The 18,370-nt window shown below is 46.7% G+C and overlaps 1 protein-coding gene across 1 annotated transcript in view; it reads left to right on the forward strand.

The window, feature by feature from the left end:
- Positions 1-4,925: 4,925 nt before the first annotated feature.
- Positions 4,926-18,370, forward strand: part of LOC115144946 (neurogenic locus notch homolog protein 2-like) — a 62,102-nt gene continuing 48,657 nt past the window's right edge. The window contains exon 1 of the mRNA XM_029686104.2: positions 4,926-5,501. Coding sequence (XP_029541964.1) covers positions 5,429-5,501 — 73 coding nt within the window. The 5' untranslated portion in view covers positions 4,926-5,428. The remainder of the gene's footprint in view (positions 5,502-18,370) is intronic.

The following is an 18,370-nucleotide window of genomic DNA, read 5'->3' on the forward strand; positions in this document are numbered from 1 at the left end:
ACGTGGTGTGGAGACAGATTCTCGCCACGCCACCTGGTAGGAGCGACCTGTCAGGTAGGACGCAATCCAAGCGTGGGCCGCGCCGGAGATGCCCAACTCGGAGAGGGTGGAGAGGAGGATCTGATGGTTCACAGTATCGAAGGCAGCCGATAGGTCTAGAAGGATGAGAGCAGAGGAGAGAGAGTTAGCTTTAGCAGTGCGGAGTGCCTCCGTGATACAGAGAAGAGCAGTCTCAGTTGAATGACTAGTCTTGAAACCTGACTGATTTGGATCAAGAAGGTCATTCTGAGAGAGATAGCGGGAGAGCTGGCCAAGGACGGCACGTTCAAGAGTTTTGGAGAGAAAAGAAAGAAGGGATACTGGTCTGTAGTTGTTGACATCGGAGGGATCGAGTGTAGGTTTTTTTCAGAAGGGGTGCAACTCTCGCTCTCTTGAAGACGGGAGGGACGTAGCCAGCGGTCAGGGATGAGTTGATGAGCGAGGTGAGGTAAGGGAGAAGGTCACCGGAGATGGTCTGGAGAAGAGAGGAGGGGATAGGGTCAAGCGGGCAGGTTGTTGGGCGGCCGGGCCGTCACAAGACGCGAGATGTCATCTGGAGAGAGAGGGGAGAAAGAGGTCAGAGCACAGGGTAGGGCAGTGTGAGCAGAACCAGCGGTGTCGTTTGACTTAGCAAACGAGGATCGGATGTCGTCGACCTTCTTTTCAAAATGGTTGACGAAGTCATCTGCAGAGAGGGAGGAGGGGGGGGGGGAGGAGGATTCAAGAGGGAGGAGAAGGTGGCAAAGAGCTTCCTAGGGTTAGAGGCAGATGCTTGGAATTTAGAGTGGTAGAAAGTGGCTTTAGCAGCAGAGACAGAGGAGGAAAATGTAGAGAGGAGGGAGTGAAAGGATGCCAGGTCCGCAGGGAGGCGAGTTTTCCTCCATTTCCGCTCGGCTGCCCGGAGCCCTGTTCTGTGAGCTCGCAATGAGTCGTCGAGCCACGGAGCGGGAGGGGAGGACCGAGCCGGCCTGGAGGATAGGGGACATAGAGAGTCAAAGGATGCAGAAAGGGAGGAGAGGAGGGTTGAGGAGGCAGAATCAGGAGATAGGTTGGAGAAGGTTTGAGCAGAGGGAAGAGATGATAGGATGGAAGAGGAGAGAGTAGCGGGGGAGAGAGAGCGAAGGTTGGGACGGCGCGATACCATCCGAGTAGGAGCAGTGTGGGAAGTGTTGGATGAGAGCGAGAGGGAAAAGGATACAAGGTAGTGGTCGGAGACTTGGAGGGGAGTTGCAATGAGGTTAGTGGAGGAACAGCATCTAGTAAAGATGAGGTCGAGCGTATTGCCTGCCTTGTGAGTAGGGGGGAAGGTGAGAGGGTGAGGTCAAAAGAGGAGAGGAGTGGAAAGAAGGAGGCAGAGAGGAATGAGTCAAAGGTAGACGTGGGGAGGTTAAAGTCACCCAGAACTGTGAGAGGTGAGCCGTCCTCAGGAAAGGAGCTTATCAAGGCATCAAGCTCATTGATGAACTCTCCGAGGAACCTGGAGGGCGATAAATGATAAGGATGTTAAGCTTGAAAGGGCTGGTAACTGTGACAGCATGGAATTCAAAGGAGGCGATAGACAGATGGGTAAGGGGAGAAAGAGAGAATGACCACTTGGGAGAGATGAGGATCCCGGTGCCACCACCCCGCTGACCAGAAGCTCTCGGGGTGTGCGAGAGCACGTGGGCGGACGAAGAGAGAGCAGTAGGAGTAGCGGTGTTGTCTGTGGTGATCCATGTTTCCGTCAGTGCCAAGAAGTCGAGGACTGGAGGGAGGCATAGGCTGAGATGAACTCTGCCTTGTTGGCCGCAGATCGGCAGTTCCAGAGGCTACCGGAGACCTGGAACTCCACGTGGGTCGTGCGCGCTGGGACCACCAGATTAGGGTGGCCGCGGCCATGCGGTGTGGAGCGTTTGTATGGTCTGTGCAGAGAGGAGAGAACAGGGATAGACAGACACATAGTTGACAGGCTAGAGAAGAGGCTACGCTAATGCAGAGGAGATTGGAATGACAAGTGGACTACACGTCTCGAATGTTTAGAAAGTTAAGCTTACGTAGCAAGAATCTAATTGACTAAAATGATTAAAATGATACAGTACTGCTGAGGTAGGCTAGCTGCGTTGTTCACACTACCCTAATCAAGTCGTTCCGTTGAGTGTGAAGTTTCTACAATGCTGCTATTCGGGGGCTAGCTGGCTAGCTAGCAGTGTTGGTTACGTTACGTTGCGTTAGAAGAACGACAATAGCTGGCTAGCTAACCTAGAAAATCGCTCTAGACTACACAATTATCTTTGAAACAAAGACGGCTATGTAGCTAGCTATGTAGCTAGCTACGATCAAACAAATCACACCGTTGGGACTGTAATGAAATGAAATGAAAATGTGATACTACCTGTGGAGCGAAGCGGAATGCGACCGGAATGCGAAAGTTCTATTCAGTAGACGTTGGCTGGCTGTTGGCTAGCTAGGAGTGTCTCCTACGTTAAGGACGACAAAATAGCTGGCTAGCTAACCTCGGTAAATTAAGATAATCACTCTAAGACTACACACTCTAAACTACACAATTATCTTGGATACGAAGACAGCAAAGACAACTATGTAGCTAGCTAATACTACACTAATCAAGTCGTTCAGTTGAGTGTGATAGTTACTACAGTGCTACGGTAGCCGGTGAACGTATGCTAGCTGGCTAGCTGCTAGGCAGATAGGAGGACGACGAAATACGATAATAACGCAATTATCACTCTAAGACTCCACACTCTAAACTACACAATTATCTTGGATACGAAGACAGCAAAGACAACTATGTAGCTAGCTAACACTACACTAATCAAGTCGTTCAGTTGAGTGTGATAGTTACTACAGTGCTACGGTAGACGGTGAACGTGTTGGGCAGATAGGAGGACGACGAAATACGATAATTACGCAATTATCTTTGATACAACGACGGCTATGTAGCTAGCTAAGAAGAAATTGCTAAGATTAGACAAATCAGACCGTTGTACTATAATGAAATGTAATGAAAAAGTTATACAACCTGCAGACCGAAGGAGACCGAAGCGCGGATGCAATAGAGAGTCTGAGTCCCGACTGTGAGAACAAACATAGTCTGTCCCAGTGGGTAAAGAAAGTTCGTAGTCAACAAAGAAACTCATCTCATATGTATATACTGTATTCTATAGTATACTGTATCTTAGTCTAATGCTGCTCTGACATATATGTATATATATTCTCAATCCATTCCTTACTTAGATTTACGTGTTTTTTGGGTATATGTTGTGAAACTGTTAGATATTACTGCACTGTCAGAGCTAGAAGCACAAGCATTTCGCTACACCCGCAATAACATCTGCTAAATGTTGGGTTGTGCCGTGGCGGAGATCTTTGTGGGCTATACTCGGCCTTGTCTCAGGATGGTAAGTTGGTGGTTGAAGATATCCCTCCAGTGGTGTGGGGGCTGTGCTTTGGCAAAGTGGGTGGGGTTATATCCTTCCTGTTTGGCCCTGTCCGGGGGTATCATCGGATGGGGCCACAGTGTCTCCTGACCCCTCCTGTCTCAGCCTCCAGTATTTATGCTGCATTAGTTTATGTGTCGGGGGCTAGGGTCAGTTTGTTATTTCTGGAGTACTTATCCTGTCTTATCCGGTGTCCTGTGTGAATTTAAGTATGCTCTCTCTAATTCTCTCTTTCTCTCTCTCTCTCGGAGGACCTGAGCCCTAGGACCATGTCTCAGGACTACCTGGCATGATGACTCCTTGCTGTCCCCAGTCCACCTGGCCGTGCTTCTGCTCTAGTTTCAACTGTTCTGCCTGCGGCTATGGAATCCCGACCTGTTCACCGGACGTGCTACCTGTCCCAGACCTATTATTTGACCATGCTGGTCATTTATGAACATTTTAACATCTTGGCCATGTTCTGTTATAATCTCCACCCGGCACAGCCAGAAGAGGACTGGCCACCCCTCCTGTGCTCTCTACGTTTCTTCCTAGGTTTTGGCCTTTCTAGGGAGTTTTTCCTAGCCAATGTGCTTCAACAACTGCATTGCTTGCTGTTTGGGGTTTTAGGCTGGGTTTCTGTACAGCACTTTGAGATATCAGGGCTATATAAATAAATGTGATTTTTGATTTGCTAAACACGTGTATGTGATCAATACAATTTGATTTGATTTGATTTAGGTGGAACCCCTGAGGAGATCAATTTGCTCCCCCTGGTCCCAGCTCTTTCATGAGGGGTCAATAGGGACAGACGGACGTCCTGGATTTAATGTCTGTGGTCCCAACAGCAGGGGTCCTGCAAAGTTTCTCTAACAGGGTGTGAAAACAAACAATTGGATGAGTTCTGTGTTTAGGTCATGAGTCAGTGATTTACACCTGGATCAGAATGAGGTGACCATAATAGCCTGCAATAACTGTTGTTAGTATCTGTGAATATAAAGTAATTCAGTTTATTGTTATATTGGAGGTTAAATGATACCAATAAAGTGCTGCTCTTGTTCTCACACCTCATGATGGAAGTAGGCTATGATATCACAAATCACAAGACAGCCTGTCTTATACTGTATGACAAGGCCTAAAATTATTCAAATGTATAGCCTATCACACCATATAAGGTAGGCTACCAGATTGCACTGTGACTGCAAGTTTATTGATGTTGCTTATTTGTTTTATTAATCTGGTTATTGAAAGTAATATTGTTCATCAAAACAACATTGACAGTAAACACTATGTTATAGTTATTGAAGGGAAATATTCTGATCACCTTCTCATGAGTCACAAATACCAGTAAACCTGCCAATGAGGGCAACCTATAGTAGTACAATTAGGAAAGTGTGGGAGTTAAAAGGCTGAACGGAAAAGCGTCAACATCTAGGCCCATGTGGGGAGAGAAAAAAATATATGAACGGGTTAAATTTCAGTCATACGAAGCTTTGAGAAGTAGAAAATATGTGAAAATTCCTCCGCCGCGGCGACAGAGAAAAATACAAGTAGAAAAGTGGAATTCTAAAACAGTTCCACAAGTACAAACACAAAAATATCGCAGTAATCAATTTGTAATGCGATGTTGGTTTGGTGAGTGTCAAAGTGTACTTTCAAATGTGCCGACACTCATATATACTGCTCAGATAGATCCTCCTCTGTAACTTCTGCGGAGGAATAGATTTTTCTCTGAGTGACTTCAGCGACGAGGTGAGGAGTGAAGAAACGGAATACAGTCTTTTATAGGAAAATAGAAACGAAAACGAAAATTTTAAAGTAAAAACAGACGGGGACGAAACAAGGGGAACGAGGCCTTTATTATTTTAACTCCGTAATAATATTGTTCTTGACGACACATTTAGAAGATTAGTTCACCTAACCGGAGACAGAGCTCAGCCTCGCGCTGGCGACTCTATGTGGATTTTACAGAAAATATGGGCCAATTACCCGTTTTCTCTTCGGGCAAAGTATTAGTCCTCGTCGTCTGCTGTGTTCGACTTTCTTTGGGTAAGTTACTGAGATAAGTTTTGCTTTTGATACATTTCTATGACCTAAATCGTATGCTCTCGCTAATTACTTAGCATCTGTGCTGGCATGGGGCGAAGCATCTGCACACGCTTCTGCATAATAACAGGGGCTGATTAGGCGACTTTTGGATCCAAAGTAACACATATCGACGTTAATACTTTGTCACGTGCCTCTTAAGCATCAGTTTAGTAACTTTGTAACAAATAAAGTAGTCAGTAGTAGTTCGCGACAAGGTGAAGAATGGGAAAAAGTTACAGCACAGCTGTACTGTTTTATTTGGCAGTTTATTCTTTAGAGTACATTGTATACGTTGTAAATCTAGTGTAACCGACAGTACACACACTATCAAGTAAGATCTGTGGATGGTGTTTAATTACAAATTATATTTAGTTGCCACAATTTAGTTATTGACACCTATGCTCTATGTCTCGCAGCGCTGCCCAGATGTTAGTTAACCAGCGCGCTCTCCCAATATATTTAGGGTGAAAGGAATTCAAAATGGTTTTGTTGTGTTGGCTACAAATAAATATATATTTTGTCATTTGAGTTTGATTGAGTATAGATTTGACGTTTTTGTATTTTTTTGTTCGTTTTGGGCGTGTTTTTAATGCTTATTGCTGATTGGCTACTTTTGGCTCATATTTTTTATGACAAAACAACTCATATTGATGATAATCACAATTATCATATTATGATAATTGATAATCACAATTATCATAACTAATACAGTACTTTTAATCGTTACACAATGAATAATTGGGCTATAGCGATGATACCATACTGTTACTATTACTATCTGCTCAGCACTATTATTGTTCCTTTGTGATAGTTCCCAAATTCAACAAAGTACTGCTACAGACTCAGTCATAGCACAGAAATGGTGGTTAATAATAAAACACATTAATTCCAGCCAGGTAAGGGACATTAACATAAAAGTGATTACATGAGCCATGTTTCTGCCTCGACCTCATGTATGCATGTGACAATCATTTCTCACGTTTGGGACAGAGGCCTGACACAAGCTTCTGACTTTTTTTGTGGCACATGACTTGGTGCTGCCTGCCTGCCTCCACTGCATGGGTCCATGGCTGCATGTATTTACTCAGTCCTGACAGCATGCCTGTGCAATGAAAAGCCCAGTGATTGTGCCTGTTACTGCATTGCTTGTTCTGCAGTCTGACCCATGCTGGAGCCTGGTGTGAAATGTGATTTATCTGTGACATGCTGCGCCCTCCACGTGGAACAGAAGCTTCTGTTTATTGACCTGCCTGCATTGCTGAGCTGCTGAGCACTGGCTCTCCACAATGCCGGTGGAGGGCACAGTGGTCAGAGCATCAGTTCATCCCAGCTCCGTCTGCCTCCAGACAATTTTAAGATTTTTCTATGTTTGTTGATTCTTCTTCTTAACCCATTCTCCTCCCTAAGCTATATGTACATATTAGAAGAAAACACATGTTTTTTTGCCTGTTTCTTTTGGTTGTTGTAGTAGTAAATTACCTCAAATTACAGCAGCAAAGAACAGCTGTGTGATAAGAACGGGGTAGGAGTGTGCTCCAGATAGGTTTTTAGTTGAGTAGAGGGGAGGCGATCTGATGGAAAGGGGGGCTTGGTGTGGTTAATGTGAGGTGCTGCTGTGAAGAGTGGGGGTGATTTACAGAGGGTTGTGACTGCACTGTTGAGCAGGTTAGCAAATGAACAGAGAATTAAGATGTCCTACATTCCTGCCCCAGCAGAGCTCAATAATCCTGGAGCCATGAGGGCAGAGCGCTGGTGCCCATGTCCACGGCGCTACACTACTCCCCAGCACTGCAGTGTGAATGCCACTCTGCCTGCAGAGGATGGCCCTCTGTATACACAGATTTAGATCAGGGGTGATAATTCTTCTTCCTAATTGTAACAGCAAAGTTATCATCAGGACTTTACTGTTGCGATTGGAACGGGGCAATTTGTAACGTCACCTCCCTCGCTGTATGTGACCTACTAGTCCAAGTACAAACCCAGCTTGATGTTGATGCTGCTGTTTTTGTGGGCCACAGACTTAAGTAAACCTCGGGCAAAGTCGTTTAGCTTAGTTTCTGTGCATGCTAAGTCAACTAGGAGTAGTACTGTTGACCAATCACCGACGAAGGGGCGTAGACTTCAGTTACCGAACTTCGACTTGCCTCGAGATGTTTTTTTGTGTGCACAAACTGCTGAAAAAAAACTTCCAAAGACAAAAATTAACCAAAACATCACACAATTTTGTCATAATATATACGCAAACTGTTTCAATTTGGAAGCATACGGTAAGCTTTAGCCCCAAATATATTAAACGTAAGGTTCTGCAACCCAATATTTATTTATTTAACTTATTTTTTTGTACTTTTAACCTTTTCTCTCCCCAATTTTGTCCAATTGGAAGTTACATTCTTGTCCCATCGCTGAAACTCCCGTAAGGACTCGGGAGGCGAAGGTCAAGAGCTATGTGTCACACTGCTTCTTGACACACTGCTCGCTTAACCCAGAAGCCAGTTGCACCAATGTGTTGGAAGAAACACCATACAACTGGCAACCGAAGTCAGCTTGCAGGTGCCGGGCCCGCCTCAAGGAATTGCTAGAGCGTGATGGGACAAGGACATTCCGGCCGGCCAAACCCTCCTTAACCCGGACGACGCTGGGCTAATTGTGCGCCGCCTTATGGGTCTCCCGGTCACGGCCAGCTGTGACAGCCTGGGATCGAACCCGGGTCTGTAGTGATGCCTCAAGCACTGCGATGCAGTATCTTTGACCGCTGTGCCACTCAGGAGACCCCTGCAACACTTTTTAACAGTAAAATATAACAACAATAGCTTAATTGTCAACCCAACATGCATGACAATCACTGGATTGGTTGCACATGAGAATATTTAGAATCACAACATAAAAAGATGAAACAACTTATTTCTTGAATACCATCTCAGTAGACTATTTGTGCTGCGAATTATGTTATAAGATGATACTCATTTGTTCTATTGTGTGACGCTGTGGAAAAAAATTGGTGCAACCAAATCATGGGCTGGTGCCACGTACTGAAAAACTTAGTGCCATCAGGGGAAAATGTTAGTCTGGAGCCCTGCCATGGCAACTGTTTGCTTGTCGTCTGTTAGATATGGCTGCACTGTCGGAACTAGAAGAACATGCGTTTCGCTACACTCACAATAACATCTGCTAACCATGTGTATGTGACCAATAAAATTTGATTTGTTTTGCCAACGGATATGGGCTATAGCAATTCCAGGAAACTGGGTTACTTCCTCAGTTGGTGCGAACAACTTCCTGTCCTCTCTAATATGGGACTAGAGCCTGTGCTTGGGGACGCCCATTCTTGTGCACTCTTTGTCAGTCCGTCACTCATTCCCTCTCCGCAATCAGACTCAACTAACAGAGCCTCCCCTCCCCAGGATTTTGTAGTGGTTTCAGTGACAAAGCAGTGGTGCGTGTTGAGGGAGGAACCAACGTGTGCCAGCCAGCTGTACAGCCAAATGCCAAGGCCCATGACCCTGACTAGACATACTCTTCGTTTGTATGTCCTTGATCTGTTCTTAAAATGGATAGAGAACAACATACAGTGCACATAGACAAAACAAGAGAGAGGGAAAGAGAGCGAGCGAGCGAGAGATTCACTTCCATTTCTACGAATGTGGGGATTCCATTGTCTAGCCCACACAGTCTTGTCTGACCGCAGTCACACATGCTCCTGCTCACGCCACTACACGTGTGTGTCTGGCCTACTAGCCTGGCCTGAAGGACGATGAGTATGTTTTAGTCATCTCATCTGTGTGTTAAATACCATTCCCCATTCCCCCCCTTCCTCTTCAACCATCCCCAATTTCCCTGTTTTCCTTAGCCGCCGGGTTCTTATCATGTCTACAATCCCAAGAAAATTCCCCTAAACCAGCTTTCACTGATGGAATAAGAGAGCCTCCATTAGGGAGAAGAAAGAATGTCAGTTGTAGTTACAATAGGCTGGTAAAAGTTATTTGTCAGCGGGGTCTGTGACACGTGGTGGTATTGTTTGTTTGCTTGTTGGGTCTGTGTGAGAGCGGTGGGGCTGAGCTGCGATGGGGGGGTCCTCTCCTCCCTCTCCCCCACCCTCTCCCAGAGCCAGAGCGTGGGCTGGTGGCCTGCTTCAGAATGGAAATTGAGTAATTAGTGTTAGCCTGTTCCAAATCCTGTGAGATCATTACGCCTGGCGTTGTGACAGCGTGCGTGTATGTGGACTGGAGCTCGTCAAACCAGTCAGGGGAAAGAGATTTCTCCTCTGCTTACTCGCTCACTCTCCTTCTCACCCTTTCTCTCCCTGTTGCTCTTTTTAGCACTCCTCCTTATACTATTTGGATATCCTTATACTCAGTTGCTCATTGTCTACTGTCTTTATTTACCCCTGTATATTTTGCTTCCTGCTTTCTGTCTATTTCTCTCCTTCGTGTCTAAAAAGTTAAATTGTGTCTGGCTGGAGCAGCTTTTTTTCTGAAGTATTTCCTATTTAATGAGCCAATGTCAGTAGAGAGAGAGTGAAACCCCAGATGCGAACTTCACTGTTCAATCATGTGCATATTTTTGGCACCTCCTTTTTAACCACAGTGACCACCAATGAGACGGCATAGGAAAAGTATGTCTGCTTCTAGAGCTTCCAAATACATTTTAGGCCTAAGTACTGTATATATTTTCTTGACATGCATTTTCATGCAAATATCTCATTAATAATCAATGCATAGCCTATTTATGCCTATAGGCTAAGCTATGTGCATTAACCGCATATCACAAGTTAGCCTTGAATGATCAGTCATATGGAGATGAAAGTGAAGGATCCAGACAGGGAGTGACCTCCGTATGATCTGTGATGTCTTACTGTCTCGTAGCATGAGTAATGAGTATTATGTTCGTGGTCAGTCATCATGCAAAGTCACACATGATATCACAGCCTAGCTGTATGCAGCACAGCAGTATATGGTGTGATATGTCAGCTGATATTTACTGGCCTTATGAGATGTGTGTCTTGCCTCAGGTCTTCCAGGCTCATTATGTTGCTCTAAATTGTAGTGTGGTTGTGTTTAATACCATTGTTCCTAAATTTGATTTTAACCAATATCCGTTATGATTGACTGAGTTTATATCTGTGATTCTTGGACCTTGGAGTCTGATTCCAACCAGCACTCGGTTGTTGAAATGACTAGGCTTGTCCTTTACAGTCGAAGTTGCTCCAGATGTGTGTGTGTGTGTTCATGTACTTCTTCCTTTCAGAGTGGTGCATACAATATGCGACGGTCTTGTCACAGGAAGTAGCGTTAATGCTGAGCACACTTCCTGTGCATTGATGATGTGACTGTCATGTGAGGATTGGCGTTGCTGTGAAGTCATTTGACCTGCCCTTTCTTCCAGGAAAGAGCGCTGTGTTTTGGGTTTCCCAAACTCGGTGCTGGGGCCCCCCCTGGTTGATTATGACAGTGAACCCCAGGCTAAGATTCAGACTAAGTTAAATCAAACATCAATGGAAAAAAGAGAACATTTATTTTGTTCTTAAAACAGGCTGGATTGAATGGGCCTTAGTTTGCCCCCCCGCCCCCACACACACACCATTCTAGGAGCTAATGATTTTCACAAACACATGTTCTTTTCCTTCCTGTTATTCAGATATATATATTGGAAGCCCATTGGACGTTTCTTACCGTAATGCTAACAAAATGTGCACAAACTAATAGCGAAATCATAAAGTCAACTAACAAACGAATTGCAAAGCCGTGCAAATCCAGCTCATAAAGTTGTACAAGTATAGCTAGTAGCTACCGAATGTCATTTTTAGTGAGTGTGGACATTTCACAAGTGAAAGTGAATGAGAAATTGTACAAATGAACAAGTTGCGATGCATGCTTTTCTGAAGGAATAGCAGCATGTGTACATGGAACAGAGGGGAGAAGAACGGAGGAGGGGGAGATAACGCTAGTAGGAATCACAAGGAAAAAAATGGAGCTTTCCAGGCAACCCATCCAGAGCTCTTTGACTTCTGGCAGAAAGCCATTATAAGATTGCAAACATATAGTAGTGAATTTATTTATTTATTTTTATTTCACCTTTATTTAACCAGGTAGGCTAGTTGAGAACAAGTTATAATTTACAACTGCGACCTGGCCAAGATAAAGCATAGCAGTGTGAACAGATAACCGAGTTACACATGGAGTAAACAAGTCAATAACACAGTAGATAAAAAGAGTCTATATACATTGTGTGCAAAAGGCATGAGGAGGTAGGCAAATAATGACAATTTAGCAGATTAACACTGGAGTGATAAATGATCAGATGGTCATGTGCAGGTACATTTACATTTAAGTCATTTAGCAGACGCTCTTATCCAGAGCGACTTACAAATTGGTGCTTTCACCTTATGACATCCAGTGGAACAGCCACTTTACAATAGTGCATCTAGGTCTTTTAAGGGGGGGGAGAAGGATTACTTTATCCTATCCTAGGTATTCCTTAAAGAGGTGGGGTTTCAGGTGTCTCCGGAAGGTGGTGATTGACTCCGCTGTCCTGGCGTCGTGAGGGAGTTTGTTCCACCATTGGGGGGCCAGAGCAGCGAACAGTTTTGACTGGGCTGAGCGGGAACTGTACTTCCTCAGTGGTAGGGAGGCGAGCAGGCCAGAGGTGGATGAACGCAGTGCCCTTGTTTGGGTGTAGGGCCTGATCAGAGCCTGGAGGTACTGAGGTGCCGTTCCCCTCACAGCTCCGTAGGCAAGCACCATGGTCTTGTAGCGGATGCGAGCTTCAACTGGAAGCCAGTGGAGAGAGCGGAGGAGCGGGGTGACGTGAGAGAACTTGGGAAGGTTGAACACCAGACGGGCTGCGGCGTTCTGGATGAGTTGTAGGGGTTTAATGGCACAGGCAGGGAGCCCAGCCAACAGCGAGTTGCAGTAATCCAGACGGGAGATGACAAGTGCCTGGATTAGGACCTGCGCCGCTTCCTGTGTGAGGCAGGGTCGTACTCTGCGGATGTTGTAGAGCATGAACCTACAGGAACGGGCCACCGCCTTGATGTTATTTGAGAACGACAGGGTGTTGTCCAGGATCACGCCAAGGTTCTTAGCGCTCTGGGACGAGGACACAATGGAGTTGTCAACCGTGATGGCGAGATCATGGAACGGGCAGTCCTTCCCGGGAGGAAGAGCAGCTCCGTCTTGCCGAGGTTCAGCTTGAGGTGATGATCCGTCATCCACACTGATATGTCTGCCAGACATGCAGAGATGCGATTCGCCACCTGGTCGTCAGAAGGGGGAAAGGAGAAGATTAATTGTGTGTCGTCTGCATAGCAATGATAGGAGAGACCATGTGAGGTTATGACAGAGCCAAGTGACTTGGTGTATAGCGAGAATAGGAGAGGGCCTAGAACAGAGCCCTGGGGGACACCAGTGGTGAGAGCACGTGGTGAGGAGACGGATTCTCGCCACGCCACCTGGTAGGAGCGACCTGTCAGGTAGGACGCAATCCAAGCGTGGGCCGCGCCGGAGATGCCCAACTCGGAGAGGGTGGAGAGGAGGATCTGATGGTTCACAGTATCGAAGGCAGCCGATAGGTCTAGAAGGATGAGAGCAGAGGAGAGAGAGTTAGCTTTAGCAGTGCGGAGCGACTCCGTGATACAGAGAAGAGCAGTCTCAGTTGAATGACTAGTCTTGAAACCTGACTGATTTGGATCAAGAAGGTCATTCTGAGAGAGATAGCGGGAGAGCTGGCCAAGGACGGCACGTTCAAGAGTTTTGGAGAGAAAAGAAAGAAGGGATACTGGTCTGTAGTTGTTGACATCGGAGGGATCGAGTGTAGGTTTTTTTTCAGAAGGGGTGCAACTCTCGCTCTCTTGAAGACGGGAGGGACGTAGCCAGCGGTCAGGGATGAGTTGATGAGCGAGGTGAGGTAAGGGAGAAGGTCACCGGAGATGGTCTGGAGAAGAGAGGAGGGATAGGGTCAAGCGGGCAGGTTGTTGGGCGGCCGGGCCGTCACAAGACGCGAGATGTCATCTGGAGAGAGAGGGGAGAAAGAGGTCAGAGCACAGGGTAGGGCAGTGTGAGCAGAACCAGCGGTGTCGTTTGACTTAGCAAACGAGGATCGGATGTCGTCGACCTTCTTTTCAAAATGGTTGACGAAGTCATCTGCAGAGAGGGAGGAGGGGGAGGGGGAGGAGGATTCAAGAGGGAGGAGAAGGTGGCAAAGAGCTTCCTAGGGTTAGAGGCAGATGCTTGGAATTTAGAGTGGTAGAAAGTGGCTTTAGCAGCAGAGACAGAGGAGGAAAATGTAGAGAGGAGGGAGTGAAAGGATGCCAGGTCCGCAGGGAGGCGAGTTTTCCTCCATTTCCGCTCGGCTGCCCGGAGCCCTGTTCTGTGAGCTCGCAATGAGTCGTCGAGCCACGGAGCGGGAGGGGAGGACCGAGCCGGCCTGGAGGATAGGGGACATAGAGAGTCAAAGGATGCAGAAAGGGAGGAGAGGAGGGTTGAGGAGGCAGAATCAGGAGATAGGTTGGAGAAGGTTTGAGCAGAGGGAAGAGATGATAGGATGGAAGAGGAGAGAGTAGCGGGGAGAGAGAGCGAAGGTTGGGACGGCGCGATACCATCCGAGTAGGGGCAGTGTGGGAAGTGTTGGATGAGAGCGAGAGGGAAAAGGATACAAGGTAGTGGTCGGAGACTTGGAGGGGTTGCAATGAGGTTAGTGGAGGAACAGCATCTAGTAAAGATGAGGTCGAGCGTATTGCCTGCCTTGTGAGTAGGGGGGAAGGTGAGAGGGTGAGGTCAAAAGAGGAGAGGAGTGGAAAGAAGGAGGCAGAGAGGAATGAGTCAAAGGTAGACGTGGGGAGGTTAAATTCGCCCAGAACTGTGAGAGGTGAGCCGTCCTCAGGAAAGGAGCTTATCAAGGCATCAAGCTCATTGATGAACTCTCCGAGGGAACTTGGAGGGCGATAAATGATAAGGATGTTAAGCTTGAAAGGGCTGGTAACTGTGACAGCATGGAATTCAAAGGAGGCGATAGACAGATGGGTAAGGGGAGAAAGAGAGAATGACCACTTGGGAGAGATGAGGATCCCGGTGCCACCACCCCGCTGACCAGAAGCTCTCGGGGTGTGCGAGAGCACGTGGGCGGACGAAGAGAGAGCAGTAGGAGTAGCGGTGTTGTCTGTGGTGATCCATGTTTCCGTCAGAGCCAAGAAGTCGAGGGACTGGAGGGAGGCATAGGCTGAGATGAACTCTGCCTTGTTGGCCGCAGATCGGCAGTTCCAGAGGCTACCGGAGACCTGGAACTCCACGTGGGTCGTGCGCGCTGGGACCACCAGATTAGGGTGGCCGCGGCCATGCGGTGTGGAGCGTTTGTATGGTCTGTGCAGAGAGGAGAGAACAGGGATAGACAGACACATAGTTGACAGGCTAGAGAAGAGGCTACGCTAATGCAGAGGAGATTGAATGACAAGTGGACTACACGTCTCGAATGTTCAGAAAGTTAAGCTTACGTAGCAAGAATCTAATTGACTAAAATGATTAAAATGATACAGTACTGCTGAGGTAGGCTAGCTGCGTTGTTGACACTACCCTAATCAAGTCGTTCCGTTGAGTGTGAAGTTTCTACAATGCTGCTTTTCGGGGCAAGCTGGCTAGCTAGCAGTGTTGGTTACATTACGTTGCGTTAGGAGAACGACAATAGCTGGCTAGCTAACCTAGAAAATCGCTCTAGACTACACAATTATCTTTGAAACAAAGACGGCTATGTAGCTAGCTATATAGCTAGCTACGATCAAACAAATCACACCGTTGGGACTGTAATGAAATGAAATGAAAATATGATACTACCTGTGGAGCGAAGCGAATGCGACCGAATGCGAAAGTTCTATTCAGTAGACGTTGGCTGGCTATTGGCTAGCTAGGAGTGTCTCCTACGTTAAGGACGACAAAATAGCTGGCTAGCTAACCTCGGTAAATTAAGATAATCACTCTAAGACTACACACTCTAACTACACAATTATCTTGGATACGAAGACAGCAAAGACAACTATGTAGCTAGCTAACACTACACTAATCAAGTCGTTCAGTTGAGTGTGATAGTTACTACAGTGCTACGGTAGACGGTGAACGTGTTGGGCAGATAGGAGACGACGAAATACGATAATTACGCAATTATCTTTGATACAACGACGACTATGTAGCTAGCTAAGAAGAAATTGCTAAGATTAGACAAATCAGACCGTTGTACTATAATGAAATGTAATGAAAAAGTTATACAACCTGCAGACCGAAGCGCGGATGCGACCGGCTCGCTCCAACCCAACTTTAATTAGGTAGAGATATTGGTGTGCAAAAGAGCAGAAAAGTAAATAAATAAAAACAGTATGGGGATGAGGTAGGTGAATTGGGTGGGCTATTTACCGATGGGGATGAGGTAGGTGAGTTGAGTGGGCTATTTACCGATGGACTATGTACAGCTGCAGCGATCGGTTAGCTGCTCAGATAGCATATGTTTAAAGTTGATGAAGGAGATAAAAGTCTCCAACTTCAGTGATTTTTGCAATTCATTCCAGTCACCGGCAGCAGAGAACTGGAAGGAAAGGCGGCCAAATTAGGTGTTGGCTTTAGGGATGATCAGTGAGATACACCTGCTGGAGCGCGTGCTACGGGTGGGTGTTGCCATCGTGACCAATGAACTGAGATAAGGCAGAGCTTTACCTAGCATGGACTTGTAGATGACCTGGAGCCAGTGGGTCTGGCAACGAATATGTAGTGAGGGCCAGCTGACTAGAGCATACAGGTCGCAATGGTGGGTGGTATAAGGTGCTTTAGTAACAAAACGGATGGCACTGTGATAAACTGCATCCAGTTTGCTGAGTAGAGTATTGGAAGCTATTTTGTAGATGACATCGCCGAAGTCGAGGATCGGTAGGATAGTCAGATTTACTAGGGTAAGTTTGGCAGCGTGAGTGAAGGAGGCTTTGTTGCGAAATAGAAAGCCGATTCTATATTTGATTTTAGATTGGAGATGTTTGATATGAGTCTGGAAGGAGAGTTTACAGTCTAGCCAGACACCTAGGTACTTATAGATGTCCACATATTCTAGGTCGGAACCATCCAGGGTGGTGATGCTAGTCGGTCGTGCGGGTGCAGGCAGCGAATGGTTGAAAAGCATGCATTTGGTTTTTACTGGCGTTTAAGAGCAGTTGGAGGCAGCGGAAGGAGTGTTGTATGGCATTGAAGCTCGTTTGGAGGTTAGATAGCACAGTGTCCAAGGAAGGGCCGGAAGTATACAGAATGGTGTCGTCTGCGTAGAGGTGGATCAGGGAATCGCCCGCAGCAAGACCAACATCATTGATATATACAGAGAAAAGAGTCGTCCCAAGAATTGAAACCTGTGGCACCCCCATAGAGACTGCCAGAGGACCGGACAACATGCCCTCTGATTTGACACACTGAACTCTGTCTGCAAAGTAGTTGGTGAACCAGGCAAGGCAGTCATTAGAAAAACCGAGGCTACTGAGTCTGCCGATAAGAATATGATGATTGACAGAGAAAAAAAGCCTTGGCCAGGTCGATGAAGACGGCTGCACAGTACTGTCTTTTATCGATGGCGGTTATGATATCGTTTAGTACCTTGAGCGTGGCTGAGGTGCACCCGTGACCGGCTCGGAAACCAGATTGCACAGCGGAGAAGGTACGGTGGGATTCGAGATGGTCAGTGGTCTGTTTGTTGACTTGGCTTTCGAAGACCTTAGATAGGCAGGGCAGGATGGATATAGGTCTGTAGCAGTTTGGGTCCAGGGTGTCTCCCCCTTTGAAGAGCGTAATGACCGCGGCAGCTTTCCAATCCTTGGGGATCTCAGACGATATGAAAGATCGGTTGAACAGGCTGGTAATAGGGGTTGCGACAATGGCGGCGGATAGTTTCTGAAATAGAGGGTCCAGATTGTCAAGCCCAGCTGATTTGTATGGGTCCAGGTTTTGCAGCTCTTTCAGAACATCTGCTATCTGGATTTGGGTAAAGGAGAAGCTGGGGGAGGTAGCTGCGGGGGGTGGGGGGGGGGGAGCTGTTGGCCGAGGTTCCTGTTAGAGCTACAGGAAAAAATCTGAAAAAGCTGGCCTTTGCTTTCCTGACTGACTGCGTGTATTGGCTCTGGACTTCCCTGAACAGTTGCATATCGCGGGGACTATTCGATGCTTTTGCGGTCCGCCACAGGATGTTTCTGTGCTGGTCGAGGGCAGTCAGGTCTGGAGTGAACCACGGGCTATATCTGTTCTTAGTTCTGCATTTTTTTGAACGGAGCATGCTTATCTAAGATGGTGAGGAATTTACTTTTAAAGAATGACAGGGCATCCTTAACTGACGGGATGAGGTCAATATCCTTCCAGGATACCCGGGCCAGGTTGTTTAGAAAGGCCTGCTCGCAGAAGTGTTTTAGAGAGCAATTGACAGTGATGAGGGGTGGTCGTTTGACCGCGGATACAGGCAATGAGGCAGTGATCGCTGAGATCCTGATTGAAGACAGCGGAGGTGTATTTGGAGGGCCAGTTGGTCAGGATAATGTCTATGAGGGTGACCATGTTTACAGATTTAGGGTTTTACCTGGTACGTTCATTGATGATTTGTGTGCGATTGAGGGCATCTAGCTTAGATTGTACGACTGCCGGGGTGTTAAGCATATTCCAGTTTAGGTCACCTAACAGAACAAACTCTGAAGCTAGATGAGGAGCGATCAATTCACAAATGGTGTCCAGGGCACAGCTGGGAGCTGAGGGGGGTCGGTAGCAGGCGGCAACAGTGAGAGACTTATTTCTGGAAAGATTAATTTTTAAAATTAGAAGTTCGAACTGTTT

This window comes from Oncorhynchus nerka, linkage group LG17 (assembly GCF_034236695.1).
Source record: "Oncorhynchus nerka isolate Pitt River linkage group LG17, Oner_Uvic_2.0, whole genome shotgun sequence".
NCBI lineage: Eukaryota > Metazoa > Chordata > Actinopteri > Salmoniformes > Salmonidae > Oncorhynchus > Oncorhynchus nerka.